Here is a 27,453-nt window from a genome sequence, read left to right on the forward strand (position 1 = left end):
ATCAGGACTTGAGTCAACTGGACGTCCAATGATAACACAGGATGTTTTTCCAGTTAGTTAATATGTACTGTCACAAATATCAATGAAAAATGACAGAAGTACAGTCAGTCATCCTGTCAAATCCCTTTTCTTAATTATTACAGATCTTAATCAATAAAAAAAGTTCTGCTAGCCGTCTGACAAGCTGTGTAATTCATCAATGCAATCGTAGTAGATATTTTTGCCCAAAATGGCAAAATGTTTTTTTTTTTTAATGGTTTAAAAAAAAAAACACATATTACATAGATACACATTATTATTTTCGTTTGTGGACTGTCAGTAAATGGCAGATTATAAACGGATTGCTATTCCCAGTCATTTCAGTCTATTTAGTTTAGGCTGGGTTAGAGTTCCCAGACAAAGGGGGGGTCTTGGTGCTCTCTGTAAAACTGCAATTTTTTGAGCACAATGCACCCTCACATACAAAAGAAAATTTACTTACAGCTATATTGACATGGACCTTCATAGCATAGATCTACACACGGTAGATTTCCATTACAAAAAAATGCATTCTATTTTTAACGTTTAAATTTTTACATCTTTTTTTTTTTGCTGTTGCTGTGAGATAAAATTGTTTTAAACCAGTTATGATAACAACTGTGTACATTTATTAAACGGAAACATCGTCAGACATATTGTACCTTAGAACCTTAGAAAAAGGATTTTAAGTAAATGAAAATACCAACATGTTCTCAGAGTTTTTTCCCCCACTGATTAGCTTATTCTCTTATTGATATAATGCAGTCAGAAACAGAGAAAGCATAGGTTTGACCTGTTTTCGTATGAACTGGTTAAGAAAGAGGTGCTCATCCTCTGTAACACACCTGGATAAATGTGCGTTACAAGGACATTTCAATCAAATGCAGTCTCAAAGTTTTAAAACAAACTTCTTCCCATGTGGACGGGCGGGACTTGGCAACTGTCCATCATTAAAACTCCAGAAGGTTCAAAGATGATTTCAAAAGATGTTCTGTGCAGTCTTTCAAATAGAAATTCACATGAAGTTTTTTTTTTTGTCATTTGTTTCTTCTTCCTCTTCCCCTCAGTGGTTCTCAAGATTCAAAGTCAACGCAATAAAAAAAGAAAAGAAAATAAAGCGTAGGAGTCCGTGGGTGTCGATTACTGGCCACTGTTTCAAAATGTCCGCCGTTCAAAAGGGCTGAGGCCCAACCGAGACCCCACCCCCCCCCCCCCCCGCCGACCCCCCCACCTTAATCCAGCGGCTCCTGTTTTATCCGGATGACCGAGGGCCCCCGCTGCCCCCTCCGGATCTCCCTCCTCAGGACGTACTCGCTGAACTGCGAGGAGTCCACGCCCCCCCCGCAGGAGCCCACGATCTCGAACCCGCGCTGCTGCAGCCTCTCCAGGACCTGCCGAGGACAGAGGAGGACCGCGATAAAAACCGCCGTCAGGCCCCGCCCCCCTTCCGTGCCATGTGACCGCAGTTCCCACGGAAACAGAAACACGTAGAGCATGGACGCTCAAATCTGGACCTTGAATCCAAATCCAGCCCTGGTTCTCTTTTCCCCCAGGTAATTAACTGAACAATTAGTGCTACTGATTGGCCAGACTGTATTCACACCTGACTCCCAGGTAAAGGGAGGGTGGAAAACCAGCAGTTCTTGGACCTTGAGGGCCCATGAGTTGAGTGCCAGGGAGCCTTCTACCACAGGCGATGGATGATACACACATACACAACCAGATGAGTCAGCCACCACCCCCCCCCCATCACGCCCCCCTTCAAGGAAAATGATGCATTAATTTTCTCTTCAGGCACCAGGCCTTGTAACTTAAGAATCGCCAGGCACTGCGCTGTTTGACCCTTCATTTCAAGGACAGGAGCCATTAAAATACTTTAGATTAGTGATGGAGAAATGGAGAGAGTGAGAGAGAAACAGCGCGCGCGCGAGAGAGAGAGTCAAAGAGAGAGAAACAGAGCACGACAGAGAGAGGGAGGGAGAGGGAGAGAGTGAGAGAGAGAGAGGGAGAAAGAGAGGGCGGGGAGAAAAACGGGTAAACATTTCATTTGCAATTCAACGGCCTTCCATCGCGGCTGCCCAATAAAAACTGAGCGAGCCGTATATTCTCGCCGCGGTCACACGGGCCGGTTCCTTTGGCGCGGCAGACACTCTCTCTCCAGAAGGCTGCGAGATCACATTCCATTAGGCTGCCCTCAGGGGGGCGCTGGGATTGTGTTTATTTATTTATTTATTTATTTATTTATTCAGCCGCTTGGCAGCACCCGAGCTCAGCAGTCTTCGCCGCTCGGGGCTGGACTGCACGCCAAACTACAAAGGTCCCGTACTGCCGGCAATTTCCGTCTACCCGCCATTAGCGCGGGCTACAGGACCCAGTGGCGATATGTTTTAATAACCAAACAGGATTATGCCCTGCCTACGGACAGCCTGTCCTAGCGTGCTCTTTCAAGACCGGGCCGCGGTCGGGGAGGAAGGGCGGCGGAGGGGGGGGGGTTGGAGGAGAAGGGTATTGGACTGCGGAGCTCACGCCCCCTTCTCCAGAAAGCGGGTTTCTGAAGGTGCGAGAATCGGGGCCTGGCGGTGTGCAGATGGGTCAGAGTGGGAGGGGGAGGGAGGGGGGGGGGGGGGGGGGGGGGGGTGGGGGGGGGGGGGGTGGAGAAGAAAAGACACCAGAACTTGTCACCAAGACAACGTAAACAGGCAAGCGAAAGTAAAGCGAAGGTCGAGTTGTCTCGGGGGGGGGGGGGGCGCTGGTGGCAGGGTGGGGGTCGGGGGGGCCTCACCTGGACGGAGTTGAGGTGGCAGTAGCCGTTGAGCGGGAAGCGGATGACGTGGGTGGAGTCGTGGTTCCAGCCGGCGTTGACCGAGTTGCACATGACGTCGCCGATCTCGGGGAAGACGTCCTCGATGAGGGCCTTGTCGCCGCTGAGCGTGATGCGCTCGCCCAGGTCGGGCGCCACGCGCACCACCAGGCACTCGCACGGCCGCGAGGCCCGGCCCGCCTCCCGCTCCTGCCGCCAGCGCTCCAGCTCCGCCTGCATGGGCTGCAGCTGGAAGTACCGCGCCTCCTCGTACAGCAGGCTGTAGTCCTGCGGGGGGGGCCGCGAAAAACACACGCTACCGTTAGCCATCCACATTCACTCACCGCGAAAACACGCTACCGTTAGCCATCCGCATTCGCTCCCCATGAAAACACGCTACCGTTAGCCATCCGCATTCACTCCCCACGCAAACACGCTACCGTTAGCCATCCGCATTCGCTCTCCGCGAAAACACGCTACCGTTAGCCATCCGCATTCACTCCCCATGAAAACACGCTACCGTTAGCCATCCGCATTCACTCCCCACGCAAACACGCTACCGTTAGCCATCCGCATTCGCGCTCAGAACTGCTCATTTGCAATCACAGGAAGAAGACCAGCGTTTGACCACGAATTGGGTTTGAAATCATCTTCTGGAGAGCTTACTTGCAGTACTTAGCAGAATGAAACTTTTACTTTTGCACACGATTAGATTCCTTCTAAAAAAAAAAAAAAATTGAAAAAATAAATAAATAAAAAAGCTGAAAAGACTAAGTGCTAAAAAAAAAAGACCCAAAAGCAGCTTTGCTTTAACACTACTCCAGTACCTGTCGCTAAAGGGAGATATTAATAGGACGGTTAACAGGGACGTGCTGGATTCGGACAGGTTTGCGGGTACAGAGGAGAGACGCATGTGATGCTTGCCTGGGACAGGGGGCGAGAGAGCCTACCTTGAAGTCGTCGGGAATGAGGAGCTTGGAGGTCCTGAGGAAGTTGAGAATGTACCGGAACATGTGGCCGTCCCTGTCGATGAAGTAGTGCTGTTTGAGGCTGTCCAGAACGATGGGCTCCGTGCCATCAAAGAGCCGGCCGATTCTGCAGGGGGGGGGGAGAGAGAGAGAGAGAGAGAGAGAGAGAGAGAGGGGGGGGGAGAGGGAGAGAGAGGAAGAGGGAGCGAGGAAGAGAGAGAAAGAGGTAAAAAACAAGGCTGCCACTCATAGGTATAATTCTGGTCCTTCATGATATTGTACTTCCAGTTTAGAAGACAGTGGTTCATATATATTATTTATTCATTTTTTAAAAGTCAGACTGATAACTCTTCCTTGTGGAATCATTTTCATAAAACACCTCTTTCTCCTCAGTGATACGTATACCTACTCTGAGCATTAACACAAACTAGGCGACAAAATTAATTATTGCTTAAAATGGCAAAATGAGCAGACATGCATATAGAGGTAACAATGACCACTGTAGTTACCTGCCACCTGATTGGTGCATTTTGTTTTTGGTACAAGGAAGCCGGTGCTTAAACAGCATTGCATTATAATTGACCAGCCCAGCCTTGCTTTTGCCCCTTTCATACTGTAGATCAGGGGCATCACAGCGGGGGTGGGGGCAGTGGAACTGACTACCCAGGGCCTCAAGGCGTGGGGGGGGGGGGCCTCAAAAGGCCTGGACTAAAAAGTTTGCTTTGGCCTACAGTTTTACGGGGGCTCACACAGACAAAAAAAACCAAAACAAACACTGAAGGAGCTGGGCAGAAAAAAATAAATAAATGTAATGACCCATTCATTCAGAGTGTGTGTGTGTGTGTGTGTGTGTATTAGTTCAGGAGTCAAGGAGTCAGAGTGTCTTGATGATTTGGCTTTGAAAATTGTCATTTAATATGACACAAAAAAGAGGGCAAAAAGAAATAAAAGTATGAATACAGAGGGGGGTTTAGGGTCGTTCAGGACGTCTGGTATACTAATCTGCCAACTGATGAACTGCAGACATGGCCTGATAATACCAGTCCTGGTGGGATGGGGTGGTGGTCGGGGTGGGGGGAGGAGGGTAGTTTTAGAGACTGATATTTAGAACATCTCTTAATGAACACCTAGGGCTCTACTTCGTCAAATTTTCACTGATTTACTTCCGAAAAACCACTTAGCACGTACGTCTGGTTACAGCTCGAGATGAAATTAAAGCTTTATGGGAAAAGTCGGTACATATTTGAAAATACCACCCAAGGAAAGTGTTTAATTGCTCGCCTTGTACACAGAAAACACTCAACGCCAACAAGTGAATGCCTGTTCCCCAGCCAAATTCCAAATGCTAAGTACAGTACGTTCTACAAAATCCTTTACTTAGATCTGACTTTCTGAAAGAACCACCCATTAAACCACATGTGAACTGTTTGATTGTGGAGTACAGAGACAAAATCAAGCGAAAATATGCATTTGTCTATGGAGCTGACTGTATTTTGAATAGGATGTGATGAATGAGTCGAATAGAATGGTCAATACCATCTGGTAAAGACTGCTGGGGGCCAATCTCCTGCCTGCAGCCAGGCCTGAGGCCACCCCTGGACTTAAGATGGTTGCTTCCAGATGGCATGGCAGCTTCAGAGTTTTAACTGCTTTTATGACATCTGTTAGAATAATAATAATAATTTTTTTTTTAAATAAAAGATACGAGAGCAATTTGTTTTACAGTCTGCTTTTTGCGATTTTGTGAATGAAATACCTCCAGTGCGGAAACCATTTAACATGTCCCTATCCTGATGACGTCGATGACGCTCGACTTTGTGACTTCCGCGACTAATATCTCTGGCTTTATGTGAACTTACTACTGCGGAAATCCACTTTAGTGTCTAGGTATAAAAATAAAAAAGAACAGGTAAGCTACTGTTCTTTTTCAGGATCACACTTCTTTGTGTCATGAAATTCACTTTCTTGCTGACAGGACATCTCTCTCTCCAAAGCTTTTGTTACATATGCAAATCCACACAAATCTACCTGCCTTGCAGCCAATAGCTTGCCAGGCTAAATTATATCACTCACTATTTGTTTTTCCACAGGATTGTACAATCTGCATAAACAGTGTTCCAACATAATCCTTGAAATCTACACTCTCTACATGTCTCAGAATCCTAAATTCACTGCAGCTGCCACATGCAGACTGACACCCCCATATGCTGAAGCATGTGACCCCCTGCCCTCAGACAGCAAAAAGGGCTCTTTTGGCAGCAGTGGTTCTCTTCTTAAAATGTTTTTTAAGGCGGTTTGCGATTGCAATCCCCCCAACCCCCCCCCGTTCCGTGATCACAAATTACCCTGACCCTCCCACCCCCTCCACACCTGCAATCTACCCCCTAAGCAACCCCCATCTCCCCACGGCACAATTGCAATCTACCCCCCGTGTGCCCCCCCCCCCCCCCCAGGTCGGCACAAAGGCTAGAGGTACGTCCGGTTTTCAGCAGATGGCTCTGCACTGCAGGCCCTAGAACAGATGAAACGGGTGCGTGGCTCAACACCGGAGAAGCGAAAATTGAGATATTTTGAGTTTTGACATCAAAGAACAAGGAAATGTAAGAGGCTGCCAAGGAGGGAACTAAAGAAAGGTGTTCAACAAAATACGACACAATCACAAAGAGGCTAATGCGAGCGGTCAGCAAGAACGCTTCAAAGTTTTAAAAGTCAATTAAAAGCAGAAAGGTGTTTCTCAGTTCTCTTGCTGCTCTACCTGGTTGCCATAGCGACACACAACACAACAAACAAAAAAAAAAAACACACTGACCAGCAGGGTTTCTGCACGGGGTACACCCAGAAGGCCAGCAACGCCTCAACTCCAGGAAACGGGGATACATGCTATAAAAATCACAACATCCTGTGCGAGGACGTGCGTTTTTATACAGGGTTACCACAGTGAAACATTTCACCTGCATCTCACAAAGAATCAGGAGGAGCTAGAGAAACATAGTTCAGAGAGGGCCGTGGAGCAGGCACAGAGAAACAGACAGGAAGTGGGGAGATGCGTCAGAGGACCCCAGAAAGGGCTAAAGGGCTCAGCTGAGGAAGAACAACATGCCTACAGATTAGGGAGAAACAACAGATTTAGGTAAGGTCAGGTGAAAAGGAGACGGAATTATGCGGGGGGGAGGGGGGGGGCCAAACGAGCAAGAAAGCAAGAGAGAGAACAAGCGAGTAAGAGAGCCAGAGAGACAGAGGGAGAGAGAGAGAGAACAAGCAGGCGAGCGAGAAAGAGACAGCAAATGAGAGAGCGAGAGAAAGAGAGCAAGAGAAAGAGAGAGACCCTGTCTGCAGAAGCTTTGCCATGCACATCTAACACAAATTGAATGAAGATCTTCCCCACGTTGCTTCATGCATACGTTATGATAAAGGTCATGAGACCAGCAAAACCGCAGTAGTTCATCAATAAATTGATTTTTTTTTCTTTCCCCCAAGCAGTGCGTGGAAGGTCATTAACAGTTCTTAAAAAAAATTTTTAAAAACTTTTTTAAATGCTCCTGCAAATAAATAATTAAGCCCAACACACCATCACAGCAATACTGTATTCTGCTTACAACTGTACTTAAATGTTTAAAAATATTATTTTTGTTTCTAGACCAGTGGATCATGAGAGAGTTACGACCCATTACTTAATGTGTGTCCTTTGTCCGGATGCTAAGAGTTCATTCAGAATGAAGTCACAACAGGTGTTTCTGTTCAGGCGTATCTGTGGCCACCTACCTGGACGCTCACTGGGTGTTTCTGTTCAGGCGTATCTGTGGCCACCTACCTGGAGTCTCACCATGTGTTTCTGTGGCCACCTACCTGGACTCTCACCAGGTGTTTCTGTTCAGGCGTTTCTGTGGCCACCTACCTGGACACTCACCATGTGTTTCTGTGGCCACCTACCTGGACTCTCACCAGGTGTTTCTGTTCAGGCGTATCTGTGGCCACCTACGTGAAGTCTCACCAGGTGTTTCTGTGGCCACCTACCTGGACGCTCACTGGGTGTTTCTGTTCAGGCGTTTCTGTGGCCACCTACCTGGACTCTGGGTACTTTGTTAGCGTGGCCAGGCTGCTGGTGTACATGTGTCCTCCCACGTCGATGTGCACGGGCGCGTTGCACTTGGTGAGCTGGGCAGGGGTGGGGATGCCCTGGCTGCTCAGGGGAGACACTGGCGATCTGGTTATCATGGGCCTGGACATGTTGGCTCGGTTATCCTGTCAAAGGGGACAAAGCGGCAAAAAAAATCAGATCAACAGGCAACAGTCGCGTTCCACGCAATAAGCACTAAGGCCGCAACTCAACGCTCCACCCGTGGCAGATGAAGCAGGAGAGAAGGTCTAAGCGATCTAATCTCTGACTCTGTGTTGGTCCTGAGGGGTGGGGGGTGGGGGCAGGGGGGCGGGGGGTTGTCAGAGTCTCAAATGATAATTGCTTTCTTCAAAGGAAGATGCCACCTCTTTACTGAAAATGAAAATATTCATAACACCATCAACAATCTTTGTGACCACATTGCCCAGTGCATTACAAACCTCGGCTACTTAATGCACACGGTATATATGACAGAAAACCTACAACTGCTCATGCAGCTTATTGTCTGAAGCTTAAGCTCTGCATTCTGACTGATATTTCAGTAAACTGAAGCAGGACAATGCGTTTCCCATTTTGGCATAACGCACACAGCACGAAAAAGTGCATTATGAACATCACTTATGAAACATACAGGCTCATGAAATTCGTCAGTACTGTGTGAGAAATGACCCCACAGATAAACACTACCGTATAGGACCTAAATCACTGGCTTTGGCCTGGCAGGAAGAGGGGTACGTTTACTCAATCAGCTACCTGCAGCACATCCCCCCCCACCTTCCCTCTTCCCCCCTCCCCCCCCCAGAAATGTCCTCTGTTTGCAGGAGGGCTGGATGGAGTCCCCCTCTTAAACCCTTAAAGGGGCGGTCAGTAATGGGTGAGTGTTGGCGCTCGCGGTTTCGAATCGGGCCGCTGGTGGCGGTCGGCCGGCGGCGCTCACCAGGGCCGAGGACAAAATGGCGGCCGAGAGAGGACAAAAAGGAGGTCGCCGAGCCGGAGGGGGGGGGGCGGACGGCGACCTCCGGGGACGGCGAACGTCGCGGCTGCCTGCTCGGGGGGCGCGGGGACACGCGACACAGCGCTGGAGCGCGCTCAGACAGGCAACCCAAATTTAGGACGCGGACGATGAGCGGTCTGAAATGGGTCCGGGGGGGGCCTGTCTGCTATAGGCCTACTCAGCGAAGCGAGGACACAATGGCGACTTTGCTGTTGCGTAAGCACGAACAACATGGAGTACTCCTCAAAAAAACGACCAGGACCAGATTATATTTCTGATTCTGTCTTGTATGTCGTGCCAGAGTGGCGTTGCTTTTACGGCGAGGAAATCCTTGGAGGTAAACGATTTGCAACTACTGATGAAGACCTAAAAAAAAAATTCAGGCCTATCCTCGACCGACGGTACAACTGATGACATTTTCCGTTAAATGCGAGCGACGTAAGTACATGTAAGTTTTGCCCTTTACACGATTCATTCCCAATTTTCATCCATTTTGGAAAGCGCTGAAATCACGACGCTTAGTACGCATCTACGTATGAAACGTAACCGCTTAAATTCATTACTCCAAGTAAAGGACATAGTGCACTGGGGTCAGCTAGAATAGAGGCTACGAGCTCATGTGAACAGACCTTTAATATGGCTCAACATCAGTACCGATGCAGAATCGTACCAGTCAAAAATGAAAGAAGATATTGGTTGAAAATTACTGTCAAAAAAGAAATAAATAAATGAAATAAAAATAAAAATAATCACAACTCATTGTCTACAAAAATCACATAAGGAATCATAAAGAGTGCAGTCCGAAGTGCACATTACCATTTAAGTCTTGTTAGTACAGAAGACTACCCCCCTCCCTCCCTCCCTCCCTCCCTCCCTCCCGATCCCAATAACAGGTTTACAGGAGAAAGCAGTTTGGTGCAACACTGACCCATCTGAACCTTTTCAAAATGGACACAACCATGCCGACAGGTTGACAGAAACAACTGGAAAGTCTGATCGATTTTTATCACACTATTTTTTTTTTTCTAAGCAGAGAGAGAGAAAAAAAAGGTGAAGGTCTCACTATCAGGGGAGAATGGGCGAGAGGAAGTTCGAGACCAGCCCGAGTGTAATTATTGCGGCTGCATTAAGCGATTCGACATCTACGCAACTAACAGGAACAGGAGAAAAAGAAAAGAAAATGATACACCTCTTCATACGACCCTGTCCTGAACTGATCACCCTCCATGACCCCACACCCTGAGCTGGCCAGAGGTGGATGGGCTCCCCCTGTTGATCCTGGTTCCTCCCCAGGCAATGAAATGACTGAGCTGGCTGAGATCAGACTCCCATAGCACCTCCTTTATGACACACACAACAATTTAGAATTGGGGCTAGAATTGTGGAACTAGACTATTCTTTGTAAACGACCATAGAGAAATATTCCCTCAGTTGTAATTAAAAAACTGATTATGGCTTGAAAATGAATTCATAATTCAGTCATGCATCTTCATCTGATCAAGCAGTCTTGCCAAAAAAAAAAAAAATCAAAAAAAAAAAAAAACACCAAATCTTCTGGACCAGAACTCAACAGAAAAGTAAACAAAGTTATTGATCACAATAAGCAAACAAAATCTCACCTAGGATGGCAGAAAACATAAAAGCTTATTTTGAAACTTTCCACTAGGGAGGGGGAAGCAATAATATTTTAACAAAGAGCACTGCATGGGTTCAAACAATTTACTGCAGAGGTCTTCTCTAAATTGCGGCATCAATTTTTAAAAATGTATCATTTGTCCAAAAAAGGCTATCATTTCAAAGTCTTTTATTTATTTTTTATATTTCAATTTCATAAAACATAAGTGATATTCTAAGACCTTGACCTGGATGTCAGACACAGCCTATTCCCTCTTAATCTCATTTACCTGCAGGGCAATTATCTTCATACCCCACTGAATTTGGAGCTACAGTCTCAAGGATTACAAAGCTTGGCACAATCAATTTAGTTTTTAATAACTATAAAAAATATCTTTACAAATTGCTTTTTAAAAAAATGCATATGTACGCAGCAGGGTTTTCCTGGCTCAAAACAGGACTCAGGCGGTGACTTTGCGTGAAAACCATGTAGGGTAATGATAATACAGTATAATTCACTTAATTGACTAACGGATTATCGCATAATTCAGGTATTCGCATTGAATTGCCAAATCCCAAACCATTTCCTATTCATTCTACTGTAAAGAAATTTGCAGAAATATTCTCACTGGAAGGGGGGGGGGGGACCACAGGTGTATTTAATGTTATAAATGATAGAGTCAATAAAATCCTAAATTAAGGCTGCATTTAATTTCAAGGTCATGTCGATATTTGGCATCACTCTCAGAAAAAAAGGTATCAGTGGAGGTACATTTTTGTGCTTTAAGGAACAAACTTCTCAAATGTACCGTGAAAGTACAATAGTGTTTATTTGGGTACTAATAAGCACTTTTTAATTTCACAATTTCATGTACCTATTGGGAACCACCCCAGTGACGAGCATTTATACTTTATTTTTTCTGGGGTGGGGACAAAACTACTTCGCACCGACCTCGTATAGGGACATGTGGGCTTGGCCACTGAAATAGTATCTTGGCTCACTCTTATCTTTGCTAAACCACCACACCGACCTGCGAACGCCTACAGGTAGTTCTGGCTCACCATAATGCAGGCCCAGCTAAATGAATATTTCTGGCTATGCTGCTGCTTTCTACTGATGAAAAATGCACAGGCACAGGGGAAAGTTTATAGACTAGACGTAATCCATCGGCGGAAATGTGACTAAAATCAGCCGCAACACAATGATACGGATGCAATTTTGCTTTGCCACCTTCGTAACAAAGTCCGCTGGAGAACGTATTTACGAGGACGGGACGACTTGGGGAAACTTTTCTTTACGCAGTTCGATGAGAGGTAAATCGCCATTACCTGCTCTGCCAGTACAGTAGCGGGCGGAGGGGACACCGTCTGCCCATTAGATTCGAGGGGAGCTACAGACTGAGGGTCAGTTCTCACAGCGATCAGGCTGGGGGAGTCACCACCGCGCTCCGCAGGTCGCACACAAAGCTTTTTTGGGGAAGCCGGTCCGGAAACGTCTACAGGATCTGTTGTTCGCGGCCGCTTAGTCGTTTCTTGTTCTTTAATTTCTAACACGTCATCATCTATCGGGTGCAAATAGGGGACAACCAGTTGGAACTGATTCTGGGTCTCATCGGCCGTTTCCGGAGCAACGTGCAGAGGCGCTAACTTTGACCCAATGTCTACGATACTGTTCAAAGTCGCAACGGAGACGGCGCCGATGCAGTGGTTAGTGTAAGTCTTTGACAGTTTCGCAGCTATTGATAACATTTCCATCCTAGTGCCCAGCAGGTTCTTGCCTATTGCTTTGTTTTCATACCAGGTCGTGTCACTTTCACTGCAATAGTCCCGTTGTCTCTGAAAAAATGCTTTGCAATGCGGATTCCGTTTCGAAATGTATTTCACAAAGCTCGCGTAGGGGCAGAACTCCGTGCTAGTTTCGTACATGCGGGGCAAATTGTCGTCAGTGTCTGTTCTTTTTTTACTCAATGACGCCGATCTGGATTTGTGATACAGTCCCAGCGCTTTTAAGTATATAAACTTTCTCCCGTCTTCGTCAATCCCGAGTCCGAACGAACTCTCCTCCAGTTCTCGTTGATTCTCCCGTCCCCTGGTGCAGAAATACATGCAGGTTTCGAACCACACTTTATTGAGCAAACCGAAAGGCGTGTTAGTGTTAAACACGCTCGATGTGTACAGTTTCTTCAAGTCAGCCCGGGTGATTGCCTGTTTTTGCACGACAGGACATGCACCTTGTTCTTCCAGCTTTCTGATCACCGCTGCCAGCGTCAGGTTCGCGCTTCTCAGCTCGGGATCTTTAGACAGATCCAGGTTGCGGCAGTAAGGCGGTTCATTCAGGTGTCTGTTCAAAGCGCTCCTAATACCAATCAGAGAGGACTTGCTGTACAGCTGCCCACTCTTTGAACGCGCCTCTGCATAAAAAGACCCCAGCACCTCGCACAGCGTCTCCTTGTCCATAGTTTCAAAGTCAGGACTTTTGGATTTTTCGTTTAGGTACTCCCGGAAGATTCTCACCGTGTACTTGGTGGCTAAACGAGTGTTTTCACTCACTCTTGACCGGTCTGACCGATGTACATCGCCTTCCAGTTCTGAGTCCCGCAGCCCGGGGATAATAGAATCCACACTGCACTGGTCCGTATTCCGCATGCGGACCGCTTCCGTCTCCACGGCAGAACAGTTTTCGGGGTCCACACACTCAGCTTCCCACTCCGACCCCTCATCATTTTCATATTCAAACTCCTCATCACCCGTTATCTGTATTTCCTGAATCTCATCTTCCTCATAGTCGCTTCTTTCCAGGTTACTCGTTCGTTCATTTTCCGTCCCCTCTGCGTCGGTGAAGCAATCTCCGCTGCTAGGCATTCTCGCCATATTGCAGTCTCTCTGTCAGTCCCCGGGCAGGGCGCATGCGCTATATTGGACCGCAGCGCTAAGAGCTTTTGTATTTAGTGACCTTCAGCTACAGGCAGACTGCTTCTTAAAGGTACAGAGACCGTACGCTCCAAAAACAAAAAGGGGGCGCCTTTAATAAACCAAGGACACCGTCTGCAGTACCCAATACTGGACCGATTGATGGACTCTTCAATAACGTTTTATTGCCAATAACTCCAGCAACGATAAAAACAAAACCCACAGGCTACTCTCCTCACCTGCTAATTATTAGAGTGGTATGCAGTCCTTAGTAGCCTACCAAACCAAACTTATTTGAGAATTTACAACATTCATTTCAAACACCGTTAACTTTATGGGTATTCTAATATTTCGTTTTCACCGAATTTATAAGCTGCCTTGTCACACAGTAACTGCGTGATTGACATTTTCAGCCATTACAACCTAGTTTGGAATGTGCGCACAATGAAAGTAAAAGAATAAACTTCAGCAACCATATTAAGTAATGTGTCATAGCGCCCACTACTTTAAAGCAATACATTTTTTTGTAGGTTTATATGAAAGTTATTTCTACCAACAGTAAAAATGATCTACCCCATCAATGTGCAACGTGCACCATTACTAGACCGTTTTATCCACGGCCGGTTCTAGGCTTTGCCAATAACCTACAAACGACTGCCGAGGGCGCCATCCATCTGGAGTAGCGCCAAAGAAAGGGGGGTGGAGGGAAATAAAGGGGTAAAATGGCGGGGGGTGGGATGGCGATTGGTACCGGGGAACGGGACAGGTGGCCGCCGAAGTGAGATTTAAATTTTTTGCCCCCCTCACCTTCGTATGGCACCCTTGTCGCCTATGCCAAGAACACAGAACTCTGCGTCCATGATAGACGGTGCCCTTACACACCGCCCCCCCCCCCCCCCCCCCCCCCCCCAAAAAAAAAAAAACTAAATAAATAAACAACGGCGCATATTTTATTTATTTATTTATTTATTTATTTATTTATTTATTTATTTAACACCGTGAGCGCGCTGCAAAATCGCGTATAGGAGTTGTAATTTCACTTTTATCCTCGGTCGATATCACGCAACGTTGACCTTAGACAACCCCTCACGACACACATTTTTTTGCTAAAAAGCTATAGTGGGCCACGTGGTTGAACAAAATCAATATTTGGAAACTATTTTAAAAATCTGAATCAAGCACAGGGTCACATCATTTTCAGGGGAAACACGTGTTAAGAGATCAGTCCCGTTTGCATTAGAAATGTTTCCTCTGATATGATGATACTGGGGCAGCAGTGTACCACACTATTCAGGGAACTGGGTTTGAAACTCTCTAACTTAAGTTATGCCAATATTCATCCAAAGTTAAACAGGACAGTGAAATAATATTGGAAGCCTTTTTGGGGGAAAAAGACATTACATTTAGCATATGCTCTTATCCAGAGCGACTTACAGTACACAACTTTCACATAGCATTTACATTGCATCCATTCATACAGCTGGATATATACTGAAGCAATGCGGGTTAAGTACCTTGCTCAAGGGTACAATGGCAGTGCCCTACCCGGGAATCGAACCTGTGATTTTTAGGTTCCTTACCCAGTATACTACACTGCCGTCCAAGAAATAGGTAGCTATCGTTAGCTAAACCAACTTCAATAATACATGTGCAATCATAGAAAGTTTATTTTAACATTAGAAATGCTTCGCTTTTGCCTTGAACACAAAATGCCCCCCTGAGCACATATGACCTCAATTTAACAATACATTCCCCCACAGGCTTGATTTATTTATGGAGTGTGTTAAGGGGCACACAAATGCCCCCAGGACCCTCTCCAGAGGCCTAATGACTTATCTGAGGGTGGCGCAGTTCACGTTCATGCACACAACTTAGCTGGCCGCATGCTTACATTAACAGGGAACTCAGTGGTAGTACAAAAAATGACTAATGACCAATCCTCAGCTGAGTTTTGGCTAAGTACAAGTACACAAAGCAAATGAAGTCTCATTTTTGTAAAACTCTGTCAATAGCCACAAAGGTTATATCGATTGCCATGATCAGCAAAGCTGGGAGTGCACTTCTCTGCATGCTGCTTTTCACTCATCTCAGAGACCCTCAGAACTGACAAGTGACTCGTCTGAAAGATATTCAGAGGAAATTATGGAACGTGACATCTTAGGCCATTGGTATTTTGTTTATTTATTATTAAAACAGGAAAAATTCTCCCAAAAGCATTAAATTAGATTTCCATCCACTTTTTTTTTGCTAAAAAAAACCCGCCATTCGCAGACCAAGACACAGAGCAGTTCACATGTATTTGGACAATGACACTGGCTCTGTACTTCAGCACATTGTTTTTGAAATGAAACTACGAATATGAGGTTAAAGTGCAGAATGTCAGGTCTAATTTGGGGGTATTTTATCCATATTGGGTAATCTCTTTAGGAATTACAGGCCTTTTTATACATAGTTCCCCCTCCCCCCATTTGAGGGGACCAAAAGTAATGGGACAATTGGCTGCTCAAGTATTTCTTGGCCAGCGGTGTATCATTGCATCATTACTTCATGCACAAGAATGCCAACAAAAGTTCTGGAGTTGATTGTAGGTGTGGAATTTGCATTTGGAGTCTGTTGCAGTTGTCTCTCAACAGGAGGACCAAATAAGTGTCAATGCCAGTACAGCAGGCCATCATAAGGCTGACAGGTTTCGCTTGCTGAAGACAAGACTGAAGTCACAAGGGCTCAGAAACAAACAAAAACTGAAGATGGCTACAGTACAGGTTGGGCAGAACATCACTAGGGAAGATATCCGGTGTCTGGTGATGTCTTCAAGCAGTCATCAAATGCAAAGTGTTTGCCTCCAAGAACTCAACATGACAACTTTAAGATAATGTTAATTTGTGCAATTATTTTTGGTACCCTAAAATGGAGTGAGCATGTATGAAAGATGCTATAATTCCAAAACAGATCACCAATATGGATACTACATGCCCTCAAATTAAAGCTGACAGTCTGCAATTCAACCTCACATTCATCATTTCGTATCAAATTCAGTGTGCTGGAGCACAGAGCCAAAAACAACAACAAAAAAGTGCCACTGTCCAATTACTTATGGGCCGCACTGTAGCATCGTAAAATCAATCTATGAAAATGATCTCTCTCAGCTAGATGCAGTTATGTTTGATCTGGCAGTCATATGGATAGGATAGACTTCCCTGGATGTTATTCTGGGAAATCAATGTAGACACAGTGGGAATTGGCCTTTAAATCCCATATATTCTACACATTGACAGTGCTCATAGTGTTGTGTATAACCAATTCCAAAAAAAAGTGCAACTTACTTAAAAAGAACAATTTGACGTGGTGTTGCCGAATTCAACTGCCTCCCCTCTCGGGCGGGGTACCAGGTCAAAGTAAGGGGTCAAAGTGTGTATACGTGTTCCACCATTGCAGCGTGTGTTCCTACCCTGGTCCGCAATCACTTCTAAAACTCACAGCCCCAAACCCCCCCCCCCCTTTTTTTTCGTTTACAGGAAGACATCGGCACTAAATTGTGCCGGAAATTTTTTTATGCGCCATTTGCCTAAAAAAGAAAAGGTTCTCATTTCCAAGTTTTTTTTCCTTCTTTATTTCAATTTCATAAAACATAAGTGATATTCTAAGACCTTGACCTGGATGTCAGACACAGCCTATTCCCTCTTAATCTCATTTACCTGCAGGGCAATTATCTTCATACCCCACTGAATTTGGAGCTACAGTCTCAAGGTTCGCAAAGCTGGCACAGTCAATTTAGTTTTTTAATAACTATAAAATATGTTTTCAAACTGTTTTTTTAATGCATATACAGAAAGCATATGCAACACACACAACATGGTCAAATGTATGTGGACACCTGACGTCCAACGTCTCATCCAAAATTATGAACATTAATACGCAATTGGTCCACCCTTTACTGCTATAACAACCTCTACTCTTCTGGGAAGGCTTTGAACTAGATGTTGGAGCATTGCTGTAGGGATTTGCTATCATTCAGCCAGAAGAGCATTAGTGAGTTTGGGCACTGATTGGGAGATTAGGCCTGGCTCGCAGTTGGCTTTCCAATTGATCCCAAAGGTGTTGGATGGGGTTGAGGTCATAGCTCTGTGCAAGCCATGTCTAGTTCTTCCACACCAATCTACACAAAACTATTTCTATATGGACCTCGCTGTGTGCCTGGGGGCACTGTCATGCTGAGACAGGAAAGGGCCTTTCCCAAACTGTTGCCACAAAGTTGTAAGCACAGAATTGTCTAGAATGTCACTGCATTAAGATTGTCTTCAGTGGAACTAAGGGGCCTAGCCCAAACCATGAAAAACAGCCCCAGATCAAGGGGTGTCCAGATACTTTTGGTCAGTTAGTGTCTTTGATACTTTTGTTCATACAGAAGTTAATAGCTATCTACTGTATGATTAAGAAAATAGCAATGCTGTCACAGCACCAATGCAATTTAATTGTACCACCATTAAGTTCTTGAATTTCTGGGTCCAGGTCAAGAAAATGCAGGTGTGCAAAGCCACTCTATACCAGAGGAATCCCCAAAAAAGGTTCCACAGGAGCAATAGACTTTCAGCGTGTTCCATTAGCTCCATAAACATGGAGCATTTAGCCTCAAAGGCGTCCGCCTCATTGTTCTTGCTTATCACTGATTAACCCCTCCTTTATTTCACCATCCATCTCTCCTTTTGTTTTTTATGCTCCCTCGCATCCCCTGAGATGGGATAATGGTTACCTCTGCTACTAAATCCCATTATTCTCCTTCCTTTGCTTTTCAGTAGCAAAATGGTGTGCTGGCCAATATTAATACAGGGTCTCGTAGGACTACACGCAGTCTCCTAAAGACATTATCTCTTTAAACATTACCTATTCCCTTGTTTGTTTGGATATAATAAAGGCATGTCAAACAGGAATTTAAGATGATCCATTGATCAATTACTATTTGAAGACATCATTCCCTTGAATCTTTTTTTTTTTTTAATCTGCACTTCACTGATTGTCAGATTCAGCAATTCAATTTTTATCTGAAATGATGTCGGTTCATTTTAGCACTTTTTTAAAAAGGTCACTTTATTATCATTTGGGACCCTATCTGTAATCATGTTGAGCATTTTAAAAGGCACCGGCTTATTGATAAAGAAAATTTACAAATTGAACAAAACCATTTCATGATGTTACGTACATAGAGTACATGACTAGTGCAAACGACACATGAATCCATAGACAAACATGGACAGTCTAAAGTAACCAAGTTCCCATTGAGTAAGTGTCCCTTGGAGGGGTTATTAATTAATGTATTTATTTATTCATTGATTTTGTTTACTGGATAAATCAATTATATTTTAACTGTCATTTAATGTGCCACAACTGACCAAATTCACACATGACCATAACTGTTTAATATTCTTTCAATGTTGGGTGATAGCGGAAAAAAAAAAAAAGAACTCCAGTGAGGTTGATCCGAAACCCAGAAAACTGCAAATCCATCACTTGAAACGGACAGGTCTGAAGTCATTCCACGGCCAACTGTCAGTGAGCTTTACAAAATACGCATTTACCTTCTTTTTTTATTTATTTTTTTCTCTCCACAAGGTTGAGTGAAGCTGATCCAGGCTCTTCAGAGAGCATGTCCAGTCCGACTGCAGAGACATACCTCGTGTCATGTCTCGGGACACTGGCAAACCCCAAAGAGCCGCACGGGAAGTCAATTCTGATCAAGGCCGTTTTGTCATTGCGCGAGGCAAATAAGAACGCATTTTAAAATCGGTCTCCTTGGGCTCCGGAGTCTCGTTATATAAACAATTTGCATTTTGAGGTTACACCTGAGAATTCTATCATTATTTCATCAGCACAGAGATTACTTTCTACTGCTCTCTCTCTCTCTGTCTCCAACCCCCCCCCCCCTTTCCCCCTCCCTTCATCTCTCTCTCCCCTTTTTTTACCTTTGGGCTTTTCTCTTGAAGCCCAGCAGTGGTGCAGTGCAGTTGAAATATTCGTCCTCAGCATGTAGTCATTCACAGCAAGACTCGCACACTTTGTAAAGTGGCTGTTCGTCAAAAAGAAGTCGGTGTACACAAGCTGGTTTTCACATAAGCGCACGTGGGCCTTCACAACAACCCCTCCGGGATTCTATATTCGCAAAAGCTATAAAAATGAAAGAACCTCCACCCGACGCCATACAATGGACTGCATAAGAAAAAAACAAAAACAAAATTCAAACATCACTTATAGTGATACTTACATATTAAAAAGTCAGGTGACAAAAATGCAAAAACAAATGCACAATTGCATTTACCTTTATGCATAATCTAGCTTCTTAAAATAACTGACACCAATTCGTGGCTCAAACGGTCTAGTTTAAAATAAAAATGAGCTCATTACATCCAAAGCGAATGCATTTAATTTCAAGGTCACTGTCAGTATTTGGCAGGGAACAAAACTACTTTGCACTGACACAAAATTCACAGAAAGGATGGCGCGGGGGGAAAAAAGTTAATGCAAGTTATGTGATGACACAATGACAACACAATAATAATGATGTAATTGTGCTTTGACGCTTTCGTAACACAGCTCAAAAAGCCTTGGTCGCCACAGAACATTATTACAAGGACAGTAAGACTTTGAAAACTTCCGTTAACGCGGTAGCCTACGATGAGCGGTGAATCGTCCTTACCTGCTCTGGCTGTACAATAGCCGACGATGGGGACACCGTCTGCCCATTAGATTCGAGTGGAGCCGCAGGCTGAGGGTCAGTTCTCACAGCGACCAGGCTGGGAGAGTCGCCACCGCGCTCCGCAGGTCGCACGCAAAGCTTTTTTGGGGAAGCCGGTCCGGAAACGTCTGCAGGATAAATTGTTCGCAGCCGTTTTGTCGTTTTTTGTGCTTTAATTTCTATGCCATTGTCTATCGGGTGCACATAGGGGACAACCAGTTGGAAATGATGCTGGGTCCCATTGGCCGTTTCCGGAGCAACGTACAGAGGCGCTAACTTTGACCCAATGCCTGCGATACTGTTCAAAGTCGCAATGGAGACGGCACCGATGCAGTGGTTAGTGTAAGTCTTTGACAGCTTGGCAGCCCTCGACAGCATTTGCATCCTGGTACCCAGCAGGTTCTTGCCTATCGCTTTGTTTTCATACCAGGTCATGTCACTTTCACTGCAATGATCCCGTGGTCTCTGAAAAAATGCCTTGCAAAGCGGATTCCGTTTCGAAATGTATTTCACAAAGCTCGCGTAAGGACAGAACTCCGTGCCAGTTTCGTACATGCGGGGCAAATTGTCGTCGTCAGTGTCTGTTCTTTTTTTGCTCCATGACGCCGATCTGGATTTGTGATACGGTCCCAGCGCTTTGAAGTATATAAACTTTCTCCCGTCTTCGTCAATCGCGACTCCGAACGAGTCCTCCTCCAGTTCTCGTTGATTCTCCCGTCCCCTGGTGCAGAAATACATGCAGGTTTCGAACCACACTTTATTGAGCAAACCGAAAGGCGTGTTAGTGTTAAACACGCTGGACGTGTACAGTTTCCTTAAGTCAGCCCGGGTAATTGCCTGTTTTTGCACGACGGGACCTGCACCTTGTTCTTCCAGCTTTCTGATCACCGCTGCCAGCGTCAGGTTAGCGCTTCTCAGTTCGGGATCTTTTGTCAGATCCAGAGTGCGGCAGTAAGGCGGTTCATTCAGGTACCTGTTCAGTGAGCTCCTAATACTAATCAGAGAGGACTTGCTGTACAGCTGCCCACTCTTTGAACGCGCCTCTGCATAGAAAGACCTGAGTACCTTACACAGCGCCTCCTTGTCCATAGTTTCAAAGTCAGGACTTTGGGATTTTTCGCTCAGGTACTCCCGGAAGATTCTGACCGCATACCTGGTGGCCAAACGAGTGTTCTCACTTAGCCTCGATCGGTCTGACCGATGCAGCTCGCCTTCCAGCTCCGAGTCCAGCTCCGGGATGTGAAACGGCTCTGTCACCGAGTCCAACTCTCTGCACTGGTCCTTATTTCGCATAAGGACCGCTTCCGTCTCCACAGCAGAACCATTTTCGGGGTCCACGCACTGTGCCTCCCACTCTAACCCCTCATCATCTTCATATTCTCCCTCCTCATCACCCGTTATCTGTATTTCCTGAATCTCATCCTCCTCCTCGTCGCTTCTTTCCAGGTTACTCATTTGCTCATTTTCTGTCCCCACTGCGTCGGTGAAGCAATCTCCGCTGCCAGGCATTCTCGCCATATTGCAGTCTCTCTGTCAGTCCCCGGGCAGGGCGCATGCGCTATATTGGACCGCAGCGCTAAGAGCTTTTGTATTTAGTGACCTTCAGCTACAGGCAGACGGCTTCTTAAAGGTACAGGGACTGTACGCTCCAAAAACGAAAAGGGAGGCGTATTCATAAACCTGGGTTCCGCACAGAAACAGTCTACATTACCAAATATTGGACCGATTAGTTCCTGCTAAGTAACAGACTTTCCAATAACATTTTATTGTCAATATCTCCAACAGCGTTAAAACCCTAAAATCCATACTCACATACACCTGATAATTATTGCAGTTGCATACAGCCCTAGTACCAACCCAAACTTATTTGAGACTTTACAGCATTCATTTCAAACGCCGTTAACTTTATGGGTATTCCGATATTTCGTTTTCACCGACCTTATAAGATAATTCCGCTATTACTGTATGACAAGTTAACATTTTCAGTCCAGACAATAGCCCAGTTTGGATTTTTTTTTTTCTCAATCAATGTATAAAACGTGTCACAGGAGGGTTGTGTCTATTCTCAAAATGTAACGTTTATGATAAATTCTGACACAGTCATCATCCCTGAAATCTCAGTTATGTTTAAGGAAGCATCGAACCACGTCTCAGCTGTTCGATACATCAAGTGATCAAGTCAGACGTGTGAGAACTCTAAGATTTTTAAATAGCCTAAACTCGAACATCCATGTCGTTAATTCTGTTGGCACACTGAAAAATCGTGTCCAGAAGTTCCCAAGGAAAGTGAAAGTTTAATACAGGCCGATATGAATCGACGGAACATAACTGCCAATAGGGAACTGCCAGAGAGCCGTGATCTCACATTTATCCTCGGTGGATTTCTTGCACCGTTGACCTTAGACAACCCTTCACGACACACATCTCTACCACGCTAGTGGCTTTGTGTGGTTGATCCATAGACCGTCTGAAAATTGGTTGAACTGATAGCAGCTGTCACAACAAATTCCATCCCCCAAACAAATATCCCCCCCCCCCCATTCACTTCCGGCGATACGTTCCACTGATGCGTACGGTAGCGTCAACTGTCAACTTGACAGCCTTGCCTGCGTGGTTGCCAAGCTTTCTCTATTGGTTGCTATGATGCGATCTATAAGAGGCGCTCGCCAACTGCCAAAAATTTACCTCAGAATTTACTTCAGAGGAAGAACAAGTAGGCCTATATCAGCTTTCGGGAGATTCAGGAGACACAGAAAACTGCGCTGCTAAGCCTATTCTTTTCTTTACATTTGTTACATATATTGTGATTATTGCTTATTCTCATTGGTAAATAGTGTTGTACCGTACGCATGACGCACACCGTGACACAGCCTGTTTTCAGGCTGACCAATCAAAATTCTGTAATCAATCACAGTTCTCCGCAAGGGGATTTCTTGTGCGTTTCGTGTTTAGGGATGAGCTCAGGGGCTGATGAGTCGGAGGCTTCAACCGTTTCTTCAAAAACCGAAAGGAAAAAAAACATGATCCTTTAAAAAAACAAACAAAAAAAAAAACACAAGGACAAAATGCTGTCAGTGGTGGTAGGAGTAGTATGAATAGCCTTATAAATAATGCTTTAAAATGTATTGTTTTTCTTTTCTTTAGTATTGCTAAAGAGAAATGCCTCACAACACATTTCTGTACTGTAACATTTGTTCATACTGCAATGTGTGTGAACTTAAAATGTAGCCTACATTATACTTATAAATTATACAAATGAATGCATGGTTACAAGCTATATTAATGACTATATGATTATTTTCGATGGTTGTTGAGGTGGCTGGAGCAGTCGTGGGTCAAGAGTAGGGCCAACAAATCTGAGGGTGCATATCCCCCCCGTTTCAATGAGCATGACACCCCTGCTAGGACTTCATGTCCTGTACAGGCCCGATATTCATACCCAAACTTAACATGAAAATTAAATTAAATTGAAAACCGCTTTGGAAAAAAAAAAAAAAGTGTTTGCTAAATCAAGGCCAATCAGATGTGTGCAATTATAGGAATCTTATGAAGTTTATTTTAACATTAAAAATGCAACTCGTCTGCCTTTAACCTCCACAAAAAAATACCCCCTGGGCATACATGACCTCATATGAACAACACATTCTCCCACAGGCTTTCTTTATCATGGCACACCAATGCCCCCAAGACCCTCTCTAGAGGCCTAATGACTTATTTGAGGGTAGCGCAGTTCACGTCCATGCATACGGCTTAGCTGGCTGTACGCCCTCATTAACAGGAAACTAAATGCTAGGACAAAAAATGACTAATGACCAATCCCCAACTTTAGTTTTTGCTAAGTACAAGTACACAGAGCCAATGAAGTCTTGTTGTTAAACACTGAACAGCCACAAACACGTTTATATTGATTGGCACAATCAGGAAAGCAGTGAATGTACTTCTTTGCATTTTAAGTTTTCGCACATCTCAGAGACCCACAGAACTGACACGTGATTCATCTGATATTCAGAAAAAACAATAGGACATGACATCCTAGGCCACTGGTGGGCTTTTTATTTTTAATTTTTAAACAGGAAAAGTTTTCCCAAAAGCATTGAATTTGATTTCCATTCTTCCCATGGTATTTTTTTTTTCTTTTTTCTAAAAACCCTGCTACTTACAGACCAAGATACAGCGTATTAAAATTAATATATGAAAATAATCGATCTTAGCTAGATGCAGTTCTTATGTTTAATTTGGCAGTCATATGGATAGGATAGACTTTCCTGGCTGTTATTCTTGGAAATCAATGTAGACACAGTGGGGATTGGGTTTTAAATCCCACATCTTCTACACATTGACAGCTCTCATGGTGCATACAACCAAATCCAAAAAAGCAGAACTTGCTTGAAAACAACAAACCTCACGCAGTATTTCACAGAGCCCCATTAAAAAAGTATTAAACCAAGTTTGTGTGACTATACCAAGGACAGAAATGTTATGTTGCTGGAATGCAATAGTGAGTCTAACAAGAAAGCAAACATGAACCATACAGAGAGTAGGTTTGCAAAGGATTTTGTATTGAATAAGGTTTATAGAAACAACTGTCACAGCTGGTGTGAACAATACAACTTCATCTTTCACAGCACACCCCAAATTCTTTCTTTCTGCAACATCTCCCACCTTATACACAAATTTTGATTTTGGCCAGGTGTTTTTGGACTGAACTCTTGAAACTTCTTATAATGTGCAATATTCAATTCAGTTAAATTTTTGGATAATGTGAGTGTTAAATACGTTTGTCAGTTTCTGCAACAATGCTAATTATATTAGTATTTATTTAAATACCCCCCCCCCCAAAAAAAAAAAAAACAGCATGATTTTGAGTCTTTTGAGTTAATACAAACAACAACTATCTTTAAAATGTAAAATGAGACAACTTGTTAAAGCACAAAGGCCACATTTGAATAACCTTTTGAAAAACACTGATAGTTTACATGATTATTCTCTCAGCAGACACCAGCATATTAGCCTCAGATCAGCACAATGGGATGTGCAATTTCAATATGCAAAACTGTTAAGTGAGAGCAAGCGACGGAGGTAAAAAAAAGAAAAAAGGATGCTTTCGTTTCTTAAAATTCAGCTCGCAGGCATTTCAGTAGACGAGTCTGCCTTGTAAGAGAAAATAACAAGAAAAAATAAATATAATAAAATAAAATAAAATAATTAGCCTCTGTTTTTTTATTTCTCGTTAGCAGAGTCGGTTTCATACCCGGATACCCCATTAGCAATTAGCCGTCCTCGGAGAGCAGACCTTTACCGTGGCGTCTGATCCACGGCTGATTGGTATGCGGTTTGTGCGAATAGTGATAACGGAAGGCACGAGCGCATGTATAGTTTTAAATTTAATTTTATAATGATTCGCAAGGCCGAGGGGGCCTCCAGGCCAACAGAGGAAATAACATGGCCGCTCTTCAAAAAGGAGATCTGCGCTGTGCACATGCCAAAGCGTGGCGGGCCGGGCCCTTTGTGAATGCAGGTAATTTTGTTCCCTGACTAATCTGCGGAGATAGGGAGTAAGTCCTGGAAAAAGAATTATTTAACAGAAAAAAAACACTTATACAAAGAACAAGCGCTGTGTCACACAAAAAAAAAAGAAAAATTGGCTATTCCTCAGAGGTTCAGCGACCCGGGGAAATTAACACCAAGGTGTGATTGCAGAAGCTGGGTCTGAAGGCGTCAAAGTACCATGAAAGAGACTGGGGTGTGGGGAAGGGGGTGGGGGTGGGGGGGTGGGGTGCCTTGCATGTAGGAACACTTTGTAGCCCGTCCACTTCATCGCCACGCCAACCACTACAGTACTCTCTCATTTAAGAGAGCCTGGAGAAACACTTTGAGCTCTAGAGCAGTTTTTAATGAGCATAAGGAAAAAAAAATATATATATATATATATAAAAATAAAAAATTCCCCAGTCCTAACATTAAAACTGAAGGGTGATCTTACAGGGTTTTACGGTTTGTACATGAAAATAAATGTGGAAGATGAAGATGAATCGGTATTAAAGACACTTCTGTGCTCTGAGCTTACTCATTTTAAAACTGCAGGTTCAAATGGCGCATAATTTACTGCAGGTGCCTTTTGGGAGGGGGGGTGGGGAGTGGGTAGAACCACTTAAAACCAAATAAAAACACAGGAACTACGCCCGGGCAGCAATTAACACTCGGCAGATACGTTAAAGTTTTAATTCAACTCCAGCCCCGTCCCAGAATGCACCTTCCTATTCTGCCTTCAGCAAGGCAAAGAGGAAAAAGTTGGTTATTTAAAAACAATTACAGTAGCAAATGGAACATGCACCCTGTTCATTTAAGGCTTCTTGAGGAATATATATATATATATATATATATATATATATATATATATATATATATATATAAATATAATATACAGCATGTTACGTAATACCTTGTATATGTACGTATTGTGCACTATGCCACTATACGACTCAGAGAGACCAGAGGCTTTTGGGGTTACAAAACTGTGTTGAGAAAGTTGAACCATTCAGTTCCAATGCAGATCCGAAGCACAATCAAAAAAAAAGGAGAGATGACAGCAGTTCAAAAAAAGCTACTGGGAAATTAAATAAATTCAAATCAGATCAAATCAGCATGGTTAAAAAAATAAATAAATAAAATAAATACATAAATAAATAAAAAGAAGGCAAAATAAAGGGGGGGGGGGGGGGGGGTTGGGTTGGGGCAAAGTCCTGCAGTGTTGAATTTTGAAATGCTCACCGTCTGATTGCCACCTTGCTATCTTTAGATGTTTTCTCTGTCACAGCCAATACGCTCTTGACAACGCCAACCCCACCAGCACATGCTGCCTACAGCCCAGCTCATTCACGCAGTGCCAAGCTGGGCGAGGTGTCATTTAGACACTGCGTACGCACGCACGTCGGACGAGCGCGGTGCTTTGAGTGCGCAAAACGAACAAGGGAAACAAAAAAGATGATTCGCGCGCGTTTCCGAGCGGGTAGTTCTGAGGATCCAATTTTCTTGCAAGACGAGACCGAGCCCAGGCAGCAGGGATCCCCTGCAGGTTTAGGGGACACGGTGCTTTGGGACACCCCACGTGTTCATGGAGCCGTTCAACACCGACAGAATGAGAGTCTTGCCTAAAAATGATTTTAAAAAACAACATCGCATTTGTTCATCTCACAGTAAATGCTGAATTATGGTCATTTTGCACACAAGCAGCTTGCAGCGCCATCTTTTTGGCTGCCTTTGATCTTACAGGAAATGAAACGACGCGGCATCGTTCAGCACCAA

General features: G+C 44.4%; 1 protein-coding gene across 5 annotated transcripts in view; it reads right to left on the reverse strand.

Moving 5' to 3' along the window:
- Nucleotides 1-518: 518 nt before the first annotated feature.
- The window catches only part of LOC118225626 (BTB/POZ domain-containing protein KCTD1), a 35,424-nt gene continuing 8,489 nt past the window's right edge, over nucleotides 519-27,453 (reverse strand). For 3 of the 5 annotated variants that reach the window (XM_035414323.1, XM_035414322.1, XM_035414321.1), the window contains 4 exons: nucleotides 7,850-8,028; nucleotides 3,769-3,913; nucleotides 2,801-3,106; nucleotides 519-1,409 (listed from right to left, as the gene is read on the reverse strand). In XM_035414323.1, the coding sequence (XP_035270214.1) occupies nucleotides 1,251-1,409; nucleotides 2,801-3,106; nucleotides 3,769-3,913; nucleotides 7,850-8,028 (789 nt within the window). In that variant the 3' untranslated portion in view covers nucleotides 519-1,250. Of the gene's footprint in view, nucleotides 1,410-2,800; nucleotides 3,107-3,768; nucleotides 3,914-7,849; nucleotides 8,029-11,840; nucleotides 13,442-20,109; nucleotides 21,709-27,453 lie in introns of those variants that run through there. The other 2 variants (XM_035414319.1, XM_035414320.1) reach the window with 2 other exon arrangements.

This window comes from Anguilla anguilla, chromosome 4 (assembly GCF_013347855.1).
Source record: "Anguilla anguilla isolate fAngAng1 chromosome 4, fAngAng1.pri, whole genome shotgun sequence".
Lineage (NCBI taxonomy): Eukaryota > Metazoa > Chordata > Actinopteri > Anguilliformes > Anguillidae > Anguilla > Anguilla anguilla.